Source organism: Silurus meridionalis, chromosome 17 (genome assembly GCF_014805685.1).
Source record: "Silurus meridionalis isolate SWU-2019-XX chromosome 17, ASM1480568v1, whole genome shotgun sequence".
In the NCBI taxonomy this organism is placed as follows: Eukaryota; Metazoa; Chordata; class Actinopteri; order Siluriformes; family Siluridae; genus Silurus; species Silurus meridionalis.
This window is the reverse complement of record NC_060900.1, coordinates 9,585,534-9,600,887: the sequence shown is the minus strand read 5'-3', so window position 1 is coordinate 9,600,887 and position 15,354 is coordinate 9,585,534. Positions and strand designations below refer to the sequence as shown.

General features: G+C 35.5%; 1 protein-coding gene across 2 annotated transcripts in view; it reads right to left on the bottom strand.

The window, feature by feature from the left end:
* Window positions 1-847: 847 nt before the first annotated feature.
* The window catches only part of LOC124399758 (helicase ARIP4-like), a 39,489-nt gene continuing 24,982 nt past the window's right edge, over window positions 848-15,354 (bottom strand). For both annotated transcript variants that reach the window (XM_046870916.1, XM_046870917.1), the window contains 13 exons: window positions 14,281-14,623; window positions 13,992-14,169; window positions 10,748-10,957; window positions 8,637-8,755; window positions 8,423-8,535; window positions 7,844-7,943; window positions 6,245-6,450; window positions 5,582-5,763; window positions 5,205-5,401; window positions 4,571-4,797; window positions 4,315-4,404; window positions 4,097-4,174; window positions 848-3,993 (listed from right to left, as the gene is read on the bottom strand). In XM_046870916.1, coding sequence (XP_046726872.1) covers window positions 3,095-3,993; window positions 4,097-4,174; window positions 4,315-4,404; window positions 4,571-4,797; window positions 5,205-5,401; window positions 5,582-5,763; window positions 6,245-6,450; window positions 7,844-7,943; window positions 8,423-8,535; window positions 8,637-8,755; window positions 10,748-10,957; window positions 13,992-14,169; window positions 14,281-14,623 — 2,942 coding nt within the window. In that variant the 3' untranslated portion in view covers window positions 848-3,094. The remainder of the gene's footprint in view (window positions 3,994-4,096; window positions 4,175-4,314; window positions 4,405-4,570; window positions 4,798-5,204; window positions 5,402-5,581; window positions 5,764-6,244; window positions 6,451-7,843; window positions 7,944-8,422; window positions 8,536-8,636; window positions 8,756-10,747; window positions 10,958-13,991; window positions 14,170-14,280; window positions 14,624-15,354) is intronic.

The following is a 15,354-nucleotide window of genomic DNA, read 5'->3' as shown; positions in this document are numbered from 1 at the left end:
GGTTTTAATAGTTGTTTACTTTTTGGTGGCAAGAACCCAAACTTTGTATTTTGTATTGGTTAAATGTTTTCTTTAAATATCCTGCATCAGGAAAGTGCTGGTAGTTTAATATGTTCAATGTCCCTATTTTGAGCACTTAATTCGCCATTTACAAATAAAAAAATTGTTTGTTGTACCAATGTTTCACTACATTCTTCCTATTGAAATGATTTTTAGGTTTGATTAGAGAGCATAGATGGCTAAATGAATATATTGCTACAAATGTTATTGAACTTGCCACACAGGCCTGAATATAATCTGCAAATATAAGAGATGATGAATACATTCGGGAGCATTGGGACATTAACTCAAATGTCCTTACACTGGCAAATTTTCAGTTGGTTCTATTTTGGAAATTTTTTAAGTATTTCCATATATCGAAATATATATTCAATATTTAGAAATAATTTTCATTTGATATTTGAATAACAATTTATATATATATATATAATGTGTGTGTGTGTGTGTGTGTGTGTGTGTGTGTGTGTGTGTGTGTGTAACCTAACCCTAACCCTACATACTGTATATATAACATATAAAACAAGTGCCAATTATGAATCACTTATTATTAAATTATTTTGTAATTTCTCAATCTGTAAGGTCTCTTGTTATGTTTTACATAATACAATAAACCTCATTCTTTTTTTTTTTTTTTGCTTTTCTAGCATTCATTGAATTTGTAAGCTTTTACATACAACTTAAGCAACACAATCAATATACTAAAATACTTAACATAGGCACTTCTGTATTTATAAACTATTAATAGTACAACTGCTTTGCAATAATACACAATCATACAGTACCATACTTAAAGCATAATAATTTTTTTATTTACAATCCTAAAAAACTACACAGAACACATTGAACAGTTTCAGTTTGATATCATTTGAGTGTGATCATTGAGCTATACATACAACCAGTGTTTTTTTCCTTAATAAACAACATCAACCCTACATGGAACTCATTCAATAATTACCATAAGTCAAAAGTAGTAAGCAAAGGACGTGGAACACTGGGACATACGAAAAAGGTTTTACAGTGATAGCATTAATTTAAGCTACACCAATCATAACAAACCTTGGATTCACAGGCAGTAAATTTCACATGCTTCAGTCAAGTACAAACACTTTTACACACACACACACTCACCTCTAGACTTATTTGTGTGTAGCGAGAAACTGCTGATATAAAAAAGAATTAATGAATAAATTTGTATGAATATAATAAATTACTTTTATAAATCTCTGAAGTAGTAACATGTAAATGTAAAAATTAACACAAATAAAAAGAATGACATCAAATGTCTTAATCAAAAGAAACACAATGAAAGAACGCGTGTCACAAAGTAGGATACAATTTCTTAAACCGTTTTCTAATTAGGTTAATGCAAAAGGAATGTGAAAGGGAGGAGCATTGGAAACAGGTAAGCAGAAGCATGATGTAGATTGTTAACTCAAGAAAAATCACATACAATTACAAAAATGAGGTAAGCTGGTGTAACACATTATACTTTACCACATTTGCAGTATTCTTATTTGGTGTGAAAGTTAGGCCACTAAAATTTAACTACAGCAAAAATCTCAGAAAAAAACATAAGAAATCATATAATTTCAATTTATTAAAGAAAACCCAATTTTGTTAGCTTTTTGTGACATTTACCAAAAAATAAATTATGCTCGAGCAGACAGGCAATGCAAAACTTTTTATTTTTATTTTTGAAATTTCTTTATTAACCTAATCAGCGTTAGCATGTTCAAACTTAAGCAAGAATACAGGCTGAAATTTGGAGCACACATGCTCCTGAACCATTCACCCTCACCACTACATTCACATCTAAGGCCTGTGCAAAACTGCGACAAAGGCAGATGAAAGGATACATTCTTATGCGTATGTTTAAGAGCACTGCATTTTAATTGTAATGGCCGTTTAGTCATGACTATAGACACATCTCATGCCTTATCACGCTTTCAATTCCTCACAGACAAGGGTGGAAAAAGAACAAAAAATTGTATATTTAAAACAATCATATAGGCCTGGTTCAAATGTTTAATAATCTGTGAAAAGCTTAATCAATAAGCATCCAGCCAAAAGTGTGCGCAAGTGAATAATAAAGGAGTTCCATTTTTTTTTTATTTAACTGATGAAATCAAGTTATACTTTTCACTTTCATGTGAAAATAACCTAAAACATAATTTAATCTCTAAGGTTGCTGGTCATATGCATGACTAATGCTGTGTGTTTTGCTAATTAATTATTCACAAGTACAATATTCTGTAAATATTTTAAAAACATTGAACTTGCTTGCCTAGCAAACTTTTGCATATTAGCTTAGTAAATAATAAATGTTAGTCTCACATTACAAAAGAAAACTTGATAACTCGTATAAATATAACCAGTTTGTGTTAGCTAATTTGATATTTCAAATGATATGGAGTTCATGCCTTCTGTGGAGTATTTTTTCCATCTAGCATACGGAAACATTTCACAAAGGTAGAAAATTGTTCATCCTCAAGTTAGACACTGTTGGATACATTTTGCCCTGGGAATGTAATACTTAAAATAGTAAGGAATGACAATTACAGAAGTATTTCCACCCCTGCTTACTGCTCTGTCTCTGACTATTTAATTGTCATATTTCATAGCCTGTCTTTGGGTCATAACAATTACAGCCATTTTCACAGCACAAATAAATGACATAGAATTCTTACTGAACTACTTACTATCTGTACCACCACTTAATAGGTAACATCTAAACTCCTTAAGATGAATCCTCTCAGATTCCCAAACAGTGCAGGTCTTGGTTAACCCCAACATGTATAGTAGCTTGAAAAAAGTCAGTGAGATTGAAAAAGTTTCAATTTCCCCACAAAACACCATAAATAAATTATTCAGCATATGGATTTGTTTTCACTTTGTTCAGATTTGCAGCCAGAATCCCAAACACTATCCACAATCTGAAACTGAAACCATTTTCAGATGGCCCATCCTGTCCAATCAGATTCTTGGTTTTCAAAATCAATTACATTTTTCCGGTTTCTGCAACATGGGTCTTCTCTCACTGGTCCATCATTGCAATTACATCACCATGACTGTCACAAATATGACTGCTGTCCTCGGATCTTGGTGCTCCGTTGTCTCCAACAAGACAAGACTTATTAGCACCACCTTGTGAGCTAGAGGACAAATATTGAGGCAGGAAACTAGACGCTGCCTTCCCTGGAATCCCTTGATGCTTGTGAGTAGATGAGTACATATTTAGTGGTTGCCTAAATTGTGTAAGATATGTTGGTGGCAACATCCCAGGTACCTGATGACTCATCAGGCATGATGAACCAACTGAAATAGAGGAGGAGGAACTTGCTGCCGTACTAGAGGTGATGCTGGAGGATGTTGGGGAGGAGCTGGGCAACGCCCTTTCTCTAACGCTGTAGCTATCAGGAGATATTGGGAACATGAGTTGGTGCTCAGCTGTAGGAACTTGAGGTTGGAAGTAGGGCGACCACATGGAACTGACGGAGTTCAGAAGGGCATGGTTTACACCTGGGCTGATAGCGGAATTAATGCTGTAAGTGCCTTTGAATGGATAATTCTGTCCAGATAGTGGAACAGAACCTTTTGGTTCTGGAGTTTGCTGCTTGGAACAATATTTATTGGTAGAAGGTGAGGTGGATTTGCGCTTTGTGCCTCTTAGGTCCAAGGGCATCTCTATGTCTGGTGTGGCAGTGTTGTTTTGAGGCAGAATCATAACTCCCTTTTTTGTCTCTGTATTGGCCACTCCTGACAAAGGCAGAGGTGGCACTTTGGCATAATGCTGAAGCTCACTTAGGATTTCTGGTGTATCTGAGAATAGAGGGCGAGCCATGGTTTTGGGAGTTAAGATTTTTGGCGTGTCATCAGGCGACGCACTATCACTGATGCTCTTACTGGTGGAGTTCTCCAGTGCAGATGTTAAGTCTTTGAGGGAATTAAAAATGTTAGATTAATACAAAGGGTCTTTTAAAATACAAGTAAAGCAACAGAGGTACAGCTATAGACAGGAAGTAAGAAAACGTGATACCTTTCTCTTCACACTGTTTGCATTTTCTCACAGCACGGATGGCAAAGATTCGTCCATCTGACGTCCGAATGTATGTTCCTAAAAACAAGATATTTACAGACATATGTTAATATAATGTAGGTCAAATATATAAAACAAAGAGAATAACATACTGCACATGTTCACAAAGAAAAACGTTTTTCTTAAAGCTGAGAGAGAATAAAGTAAGGAGTTGTTACCTTTCGTTCCTCTGATGATGTGGATGCTTTCACCTGCACTTATCTTGGTCGGTCTGTCTGACAAATCGTTTGTACCAGGAATGACAATATCTGAGCATAAGAGAGAACATAAAAAGTGGCATTTCTCATTGTGATTTCACAAAACATCATACTGAACTTTATCTATCATAATAAAAACAACATTAAGGTTGTACACGTAAAAGACAATAAAAAATGAAATTGTACAATATCTGATTTAATTTGTGAACATGCACACCTGTGGTGGTGACAGTCTTCTGTACAAAGACTCCTGCTTTCTGCAGGTAAGTGACTGGAAAGTTGAGATCAGATTTGGAGCTTAATCTTAAATCTTGGGGGGCAGAATCCTGGATTTTCTTCGGGTCTTCCTTTTGGCCTTCATTCTGGTGCATTATGGGTGTTCGGGTTGTCTCTGCCAGTTGAATACTGGCTGCTGGCTTATTCTTCAATTGTGAAGGAGGCCGCCTAATTTGGGAATAAGGTGATAGCGGTGTTAAAATGGAGTGAATATCTAAACAAACCAATTTAGTTAGCTCCTAGTTGGGTTGTGATCAAGTAATAAAATGTATTTATGATAGCTATGAATAAATGTTGCATAGTAATGTTAGTTTAAAAACAAATATCAATGCAGTCTCAGCAAAAATGTAATCGGTCAGATTATGTTTTATTTATAAATAGATACTGTCTAACTTGAATTTCTCCTTGAAATTGTCTGCTTAAATTGTGGTATACTTTTACAAAAACAAAATAACAGGAATGCTGTGATTGTTGTTAACGTAATGCTTGGCACAGACTAGAGGTTTATAAATATAAATATTAATATTAATTATAAAATTTGTTACTAAGAGTAAGAGAAATGCATTAACCCTCACCAGTTTCTCTGGCTGAAGGCTGGGATGTTGGTAAGGCTTTGGGCACTAGCTGGGTAATAGTGTGCATATGATGGACGTGTGTAGGGCACTGATGCTCTCTTCTCATTTTCATAGCTCTTTTTAGCCTCTTGCTTCTCCTCTTCTGTGAGTTTGAGGTCTTGTCGGTCCATCATTAAGGACTCATGGTGAAAGGGTTGCTAAAGGAAAGAACAAAATACTGGCATCACCAAATTTTCCCCAAAAGGTGAAATGAGCTTCTATGTTTATGTGCTCTGAGACACTGTTCCATCTTTGTACGCTGCTGTGTGTTACTTCTTCAAAGAGTCATATTTGTAATAATGTGTATGGAAATGTGTGTGCAGTGGTGGTAATTTTACCTTGGTGATAAGGTGGGGATATCTCATACAGGCTTCCTTGAGGACTGTCTCCATGTCTTCCTGAGGTTGGAGTAGGTGGGTGGAGTCTAATGGATTAGTCTCGTCTTCAGCAAAGTGCAGCAGAGACTCCACCTCCCGGTGTGTAAATGTCAGAACAGGATTCAAGTCATCTATCACACGATCTGAGAGAATAAGAGAGAAAAAAGGATTTACAAATGGGTTATGCCATAATTAAGAGAACACCTTAAAGAATGAGGTAACATATTTACTACTCCACAAAACCCACATTTTTACAATAAAATAATTCCACTTTTTATATTTTGCATGTATTTACCCTTTCACATGTCAAGTCACTATATTGTGACCATAAACTAAGCACACATTCATAAAATAATATGCAATGCCAGCAATAGACTAAGTACAGTTTGCATTACCTATTTGCACATTTTGGCACAACATTGATAAATACAGGCTGGTGATTGGAACAAGCGTCCAATTACCAGTCCCTGAACAAAAACATGCAAAAATATATTGAACTTAGCTTCTTCACTTATCACTTTTTATAAACAAATTACTCATTATTCTCAAATTATTCATTCATTTATCCATCTTCAACCACCTTTTTGGGTAAGTCGTTGATTGATGCTCGTTCTAAAATCTTACCAGACATTCCCTGTTTGGAAATCTGCCTATCATAGATTTTCTTTTCCAAGGTGAAATCAGACACAAGTCTGTAGATGTGGCATGGCTTGCGCTGCCCATAGCGATAGACACGACAAACAGCTTGAGCATCATGACATGGATTCCAAGAGGCATCGAACACCACCACACGACTGGCACCAATCAGGTTTACACCAAGACATCCAGCCCTAGTGAAACACATTTCAACATTTATATGATATGTGAAGGTTACCTGTCCTCCAGAGTTGGGAACATCCTCCTCTTTTTTAATAGATGATTTTATCTTCTGCTGTGTTGAAATATTTATCTGCTGCATCTAGATGTATGCATTCTCATGAAGTTTTTCATTAAATTGTATGGAAAGATTTACAGGATGGTTTCTGTATGGCGCCATGAGTTTAGGATGTATGCAAGTGGTCTTATTTTAGATAGAGGCATCAGGATGCTGCTTTACTTGAAAAGCTATCTCATATGTAGTACCACCAAGAAACAGGCCAGGTGAAATAGAGCATGCAACCACGCAAGGAACTGTGGTCATACAATGCACTGGAATGTGACTACGGCAGATTTACCAAGTTGCCCAAACCTGTCCCAGAATTTATCTTTAGCTTGCTGAAGACAAATTGATTCTCTAATGGAAGGAATCCTCTTGGGACAGAAATTTGCAGAACAGATGTTTCCCCATACAGACTGGGTGTGAGTGAGTACACAGCAGTGGGGAATGTGCCCCCCTTGGTGTACAAATTAAAAACTCTCAAACAGAGAAAATGGCATGTATTTATACATACAGTAGCAAATAACACCCTTTCTTATGCTAATTCTTTTCTCAGGTTTGTACAATGGAGAAGTGAGCACTCTCTTGAGATGGTATGGTACGGAGCTGGTATTGTGCTTTTGCAACACTCTGACAGTTTCCTGTTCATGCAAATCTGCTAAAGAATTATTTGGCACAAGCCAGTTACGTGCTATAAAAAAAATGGTAGAAATGGAGTTTCTGAGCCGCTTAGCCAATGTTGGTGGCCTAAGGTCTCTACAATGACCCTGTGGTTGAAGTTAAGCTTTCTATCCTAAGTCATATAATCAAATTTGGTGAATCATCAACTGTTTTGTCATAGTGGAAAGACATGACGTGGTATCTTGTTTTGAGTCTTGCTACTCAATCAGGAACATTTTCTTCCTCTTGGGCCTAATTATGCTGCCCAAACAAATCTGTGCGGATTCTACATAACATAATACCATAACCACCACTAGAAATGTGTGCTATCGGTTCTGCTAGCGTCCCATACATTGGAATGTGTGATTCAAGGTGATTTTCACTGCATTGGCAGTGGCAGTTTAATACAACATTAGATATGTGTAAAGCTTTGGCTCTGTAAGTCTCAATGTCCACTTCTTGTCATTCAAAACTCATGCAAGAGGATCAAGGGAATTATGTAAAAGTTATCAAGGTAATTTCCAATGTTCCTATTGCTTATCCAGGGTTCACAGAATAGATCAAAAATGTCCTGAAAACAATTAGAAAAAAGCTAAGGACTAAAGAGGCTAGTGGTGAGGTGAGGGTATGTTTACAGTACATCATACCTGGTGGACAGAAGAAAAAGCCAAGAAGAGTTGTTTGTCATGTCATTAAACTGATTGATAAGTCTTTCTCGCTCTGAAACTGAGGTGCTTCCATCCAGCCCTAAAAAAGGTTTGAAAAAAAAAAGGGAGAATGTATTTGTGGGAAATTACATAATACATTGCAGTATTATGTAATTTCCCACAAATACATTCTCTAGTACACACATGTCAACACTGCTGTTATGTTATCTACTGCACAACCACATCACACATTCACAATTAAAAATATTTTAATTTAAAAATCAAGAAATCTTTATATGCTATCTATATATTTATTCTCATGTTATTTTTCATTTATAATGTAAATTACTTTTGGAAGGTTTTATTTTCATTTTCTTTTACACTCGTGTGGTTGTAAAATGTAAATTTCCATCTGAGATGAGTAAAGCTCTTCCATCTATCTATCCATCCATCCATCTGACTCAACATACAGAGGACCAGTAGATGGCAATAGAAAGGACCATATGATGCGATTAGGTATATCAATAATAAGAAAAAAAGGCACACCAACAAAAATTTGCATTGACAATTAAAGCTTACTATAGTAGTTGACATTGCGGACCCAGGTCTGCTTCACACCATTTCCACTATAGTCCGGCATTGTTCTTTTGCCCAAGAATTCTTCAATGACCGTAAGCGTAGATAAACTCTGACTGCAGAGAGTTTGTGCGTGTACGTGAGTAAGAAAGAAACACATAGGAATGAAGCAAAGGATCACTATTTTTTGTATATTTGTCTGTATATGTGTGTGTACCTGAAAACCAAGACCTTTTCTCCACTCTTGACGCTTTCCTCAACAATGTGAAAAAACAGCACCATCTTAGCTGAATTTTCTAAAATTCCTTTCTTATAGCCTGCCATGATGTCTTTTGCCTAAAGAAAAATGTTTCATTAGTTATTACTCTAATCATTTTGAAGGCCATTAAATAACTTTTACAATCATCATTAATATGATCTTTACAATCATTAAAGTGTATAAAACAGGATTGTGGTAACACTAGATACAGCTTGCTCAAGTATCAAATAGAAAAGTGACAAATTTAAGGAGTAATAAAATTGATTAGTCACAAGAAGAGCGTTAAGTTCCTGTACTGGAAAGATTAAACACAAATCTTAATTCAAAAGATGTTCCATCGGTTGATGTGTTAATGATTTTGGTAGAGAGTAGAGGTCGACCAATTTAACAGTTTTGCCGATTAATCAGCACCGATAGTTGATTGCTGGAACTATTGTCAAAAATTAATTCCATTTTTTCGGGTTGTGTTATACAGTACGAGAGCGGCCTCTAGAGGCAAATCATGCTAAGCGCTGTTTATTTAAAGTGTCTTTTTTTATTACAGTTTTTCTCAGTTGCTTTGGAGCGTTTCTCAGATCAGAAATGAGATTCTTAAAAATCCTTGTTCAGCCTCCACGTCATTTAGTCACTTGTGCACATCATAAAAACAATTCTCGTTGTTGCGAATTCCGAATGCTTTGGTACATTCATTTAATCGATTGTGTACAATTGTCTGCTGTTTACTACATTATCAGTTGTTTATGTCATGCTGATCAAAATATATTATACTGGTTTTACCTAACTAGTTTAAACCCCCAAAACATTTAGTCATCAGTTCATTGCATATGTCATTAAATGCAAAATGGTTAAACCAGTTGTCCTCATCTGTCATCTAAAATTTCTATTAAGCTTTTTTTTTGTAAATTTGACTTGAATTGATGAATTGTGCAAATGAATGTTGAATTTCACTAATAAAGGTGAGCATTTTGCAAGAAAGCAATGTGTTTTTTGTAAAAGTAGTTTTGAGAATGCACTTACTAGTTTGCAAATACTAAGGATGATCTGAGAAATGCTCCGAAGCATCTGCGAAAAACTGTAATTTTAAATGTGTTTTTTTATTAATTTCACCTGTTACTTTTTGTTTCATATTGAATGAATTTTATTTTATGAACTTATTTTCCTCAATATAAATTAATATAATTACATTTATTTCATTTAGCACATTTAAAAAGTACAATTTTACATAGAGTGTTATGTTTAATTTTTATCCAGTATCTATTTTAAAAACTATCAACTGATTATTGGGTTGCAACCTAGGCATTGGTATAATCCACTATCAGTATAATCCACAGTCAACCTCAAGTAGAGTACTACCATGGCAAGTCCGAATCTCCTATAGTTGTTGAATTAAGTTGAGGTTAATGATCAAATAACTGTTATTAAAAGTGGGTTTACTTATGCAAAGGCACTACATTACCCAACAGCCACTGCATTACTGCGTTTGTCAGGTTAGTAATGTGCCACACCTGTTTTTTGTTACCTTGATTAGTACTTGTGTGTATAGCCTCAACCTTCACAGCACTCATGTTTGTCTTTCCATGTCTTTGTTTACGCTCATGTTTTGTTCTCAGTTCTTTGTTCACGTTTCTGGTTATTTTGTGTTTTGTTTGTAGTGTTTTTTTTGGTTTTTTTTCCCTAAAAAAATTAAGATTATTCACTTGTATCCATCTATCCTTGTGTTATGTGACAATATAATATGGGACCGAATGTCCACTGTCTGGAAATTATTAATAATAAAAGAGAAACATTTTTGCAAAAATACAAACTTGCAAAAAAAGAAAACCCTACAAATAATAACTGAGCAATGTGTGTGAGAATCAGTTACAGTATGAAATCATTTTTAAACCATTTGCTTCATTTTAAAATAGTCTGATACCATTTATATAATACACAATATATTAGTCAAACCCTGACCTACGATCACTCGACTTACGACATTTCGGAGATACGACGGTCACCTCCAACGAAAAAAATAAAATAAATTATTGACCTACAGTTTCCGACCCTTATGTATAAGGTATAAAACTTACCCATTCATATGTAATAGCCTGGTTGTTTTTTTCCTGCAGCTGATGTAATGTAATATCTCTTTGACTGCTACTTGATTCACTGGGTTTTGCCCTCTTGCTGGCTGAGCAGTAAGCATTGCTAGCAGTAATGTCATCCATGTCCAGATCCTGCTCACTGGCCATATTCTCCTTTTGAAGTGCCTCAAACAGAATGTCAGGATGATTCCAGATCTATCCACACAGTCACACAGATAAGGTAAAAAAATGCAAAATTTAAAAAGATGTGAACTTAAAAAAAAAAATTATATATATTAAAAATGATATTTTTGTAACACAAAATCATATATTTATGTAACACATTCATATTCATTTTGTTTTAATGTAATGTTTAAGAAGTTAGGTATGGCTTAAACGATTCCTCAAGTAATTCAAATTCAAAGCACTGAGGCAAATTATTTGCTCATTTAACTACACAAAGACCACTGTGTTTTCCCGAAGACCATTATTAATGATGCAACACCCGCTAAACTCTGGACCACTCTGGGGTCTCATTTATAAACATGGCGTACACACACATCAGGCTGAAAACGTGGTATGCCTCTTTCCAGTCGTGCATGCTATCTGTGTCACCAATTCCCCTTCTGTGTTTCCGCATCACGCATACGCAGGGCTCAAAGTGCAGGGGCGCACTTTCTCCTGTCAAGTTTTTTTTTTTTTATAAATCACAACCTTTGTGTGGAAAGTGGCATAAGCAAGTTTTCAGCCTTGTTTTGTGCGTATACCACATTTATAAATAAAACCTCTGGACGGGTAAACACAGAAGACACTGCAGAATGAAAAATGGAGGAACAGGGAGAAAAAAAGCAAGGGTTCCCTGGTGGTCTAGTGGTTAGGATGCGGCGCTGCGGCCCGGGTTTGATCCCCGGTCAGGGAACCACCCCCAGCCCGAATAAAAGGGGAGGGTTGTGTTAGGAATGGCATTGAGTGTAAAAACATGTGCCAAATCAAACATGCGGATCAATAATATGGATGATCCACCGTGGCGAAAGAAAGGGAGAAAACAGCGAGGGCACAACAGAAAGTTGGGATCGTTTTAAACTAAAACATTTGCATTTTGATGTAATATGGCAATAAAATGCACTAAATGGAATTAGTTTTCACATAAATTCTTGTATGTAAAAAAAATACTTTCTTTCGGCTTCTCCTATTAGGAGTCGCCACAGCAGATCATCCGTATTCATGATCCGCATGTTTGATTTGGCACATGTTTTTATGCTGGATGCCCTTTCTAACCAACCCTCCCCAATTATCCGGGCTTGGGACCGGCACTAAGAGTGCACTGGCTTGTGCAACCCTAATAGCTGGGCCGCAGCGGTGAGAGCGCCGCATCCTAACCACTAGACCACCAGGGAACCCATAAATTCTTATATGTAATTTCAATAAAATTAAAAATTCACTTGTTCATTTTAAGAGACCTGTCTTATTTTCCCTTGTATATTTAGTATTCCTCTTTAATGAAGAAAAAGTACTTTCTGTCCGATTACTTGAAAAATTAATAGACTAATCGATAGAATTCTCGATCACTAAAATAGCTGCAGCCTTAAACTTATGTAAGACTTGGAACAGACAATATAATCAGACTGCGTCACACTCATGGTCAAACTTGGAGGTGGAAGTTTAATAGTTTGAGTTTTTTGCTGGTGCAGGAACCTTTGGAGACTTATTGTGGGTTAAAGAAACACTGAACCAACAATGCTACCATTCCATACTTTATGCAATTTTACCTGGACTGCGGCTAATGGGAAATTTATTAATGCGTGACTAATGCAGCTCGCATTTCTTTTTGATAATTTTTTTTTAAATATAAATGCATAAATAAATAAATATAAAAGAGGCAAAATTAAAACATTTAGCACATCATACATTTATTCACAACGTCCTTTCAGATATAAAATAAATAAATGTGTGTGTGTGTGTGTGTGTGTGTGTGTGTGTGTGTGCCGTTTTGTGGCATTTTTCCTCATAAACAAACTTAAATAGTTTTTTATCTTGAAAAGATAAGCGCAATACATCATTTAAATCTGTAAAGGGTCTACTTTTATTTGTATACACTCATAATAACAAAAAATGCTGTGCTTTTCTTAAAATAAAACAAAACCGACAGGGGGCGCTCTTTGCCGTGTCTGTCATCTCCCTTTACAAAAGCATAAATAAAACAACGAGAATCTCAGTGAATACTCGCCTCACAGACATAATAAATATATGTATAGAAAACTTGAAATGTCGAAAACAAATTATATATTCGGTATGAAAGTTAGAAGAGGTACAGTTTCTCTGTTATCACCTCGTAAACCGTCCATGTGGAAACATAGCAAACGTTCCTATTTGGTGTCCTGATGACTTACATAATTTAAATCACCATAATTAATTTCAAACATTTACAAGAATATTTTGTCTTCATGCTCTATGTTGAGTTTGGTTTCAGTAATAATAAACATACAATTGCATAAAGCATCCATATTTCTCCATGTCCATGTTGCTTAGAGTATTAAAAACAAAGTATTAATATATGGTACATTTGGAACAGATAGAAATGTGTGATTGAGTTGCAATTTTATATCTAAATATTAATATGACGTCCAGTGTCCAGTTATCAGTGTGACACTAAAACAGGTATATAATAATAGAGTTTACTTAAGTACATATTAGAGCCCAAAATTCTTTATTTAATCTTAAGAAAAAAAGTGTAGTTAGTACTTTAACTTTGACCTGAGTATTTTAAAACATGAATATCTGTACTTCTACTTAAGTAAAAGATTGTGTATTTTGTGTTTTCCCACACCTGCTATTTCTGCTAGGAACCATTATTTAGAGAGCAAACAGTCAGCTGAAGCGGAATGGCCTGCCCTGCCAATAGACCTAAACCCGTCTGAACTACTATAAACAGCCAACTATGAAAAAAACCCATTTGAAAAGTTTCACAAGAAAAATTGTTAAGTTAATTGTTAATTGTAAAGATGTTATTTACGCTATAGTTGGATTTTTCAAATAATAAACAGTTAAACGTTTTTGTACTAACATCTGTATATATATATATATATATATATATATATATATATATATATATATATATATATATATATATATATATCAAATTATATATTCTTTTTGTTGCCTGTAAACAAAAGGAACATGCAAATGTCTCTCAAAAATAAGAAAAGGTGTTCTTCAATTTTGGACAGGACGTTTACATACATATGCTCACCTTGCAGCAGACACAAAAGGCTTTAAGTGGGTTAAGGTTGAGCCAACCAGTATTTCCAGCCTCTCTAAAGCGATTCATGAATGCAGTGTAGAGTGTGCGCTGCAATGCTGTCAGACGCACCAATATCACATGCTCCTGCTTCTGTGGCAGCTGGGAGAACAGCACATCATGTCCACGTCTTTAAAACAACAAACACACATCACACAATTAACATCTTAGGAATTCATATATTGCCAAATGTATAACAGCATGTATTCACAGTATGTTATGATGCAAATAATGAACACACCTTTGCACAAAGCCTTCAAGCAGACTGTGTAGCACATGGCTTCGGTAGCGCATGAGCTGCACATCTTCAGGCGTGCTGTCTACACACTGGCCATTTAGGATGGGGCGCACAAACATGTTGCTGAATTCGGGCCGTGTGCCCAGGAAACCAGGACGCACAAAGTCCACCATGCACCAGTACTCGTTTAAGTTGTTTTGCAGCGGGTACCCAGTCAGTAATAGACGACGCATCGTCCCGATGCTCTTAAGAGCCCGTGAGGTGCTGGCATGCCAGTTCTTAATGCGGTGCCCCTCATCACAGACCACTACATCTGGACCAGGCTGAGAAAGAGCCCTTTCAATGCCTAGAGAAATACAAGAGAATTACATTTCTGAATACATTTTTTAATTACATTTAAATAGCTAAGAATTCATAATAGTTAGTTACAAAAACAAAAATATTCTATAGATAACAAAAGAAATCAGCCTCTATATGTATACAATATGTATAAAGTCATATTTTCTCAACTTGTTTACGCCTAAACTGAAAGTTTGAGAAAAACATGGCTAATTAACATTGAAGGTTTTATCAGTCATCTGCCTATATCATTATGCCTATATCCTTTTTATGTTCTGGTACAACAGGACAGATTTTATTCTATAATTCATTTAAACCAGAGATAACCAAACTAGAGACCATGGTCCAAAGTTGGCCTCTAGTGACCTCTGATTTGGCCTGCCATGCCATAAATGAGAAAAAAAATGCCACTGACACAGGTTTTCATTTCTAATTTAACTATTAACATAAGATATTTATTATATTTTTAAGGAGCAAATTCTTTGGCTCTATCTCTCTCTGTTAGCAGACTTTCAGTCTAATGAACTTGACCATGTGTAAACTAAGAAGTAAACTAACTGATTTTCATCTACACAATATCCTGATATTGTCAGTAAGTCAGCTGAAACCCAACTTGAGGGGAAAAAAACGTGAAAAATCTTTTAATGTACAAAAAGTGCATCTAGAGGTGAATCACTGATTCCACATGCTTTTTGTTTTGAGACTTGAGACTGCGCACTGTATCTCATTCATGGTAGT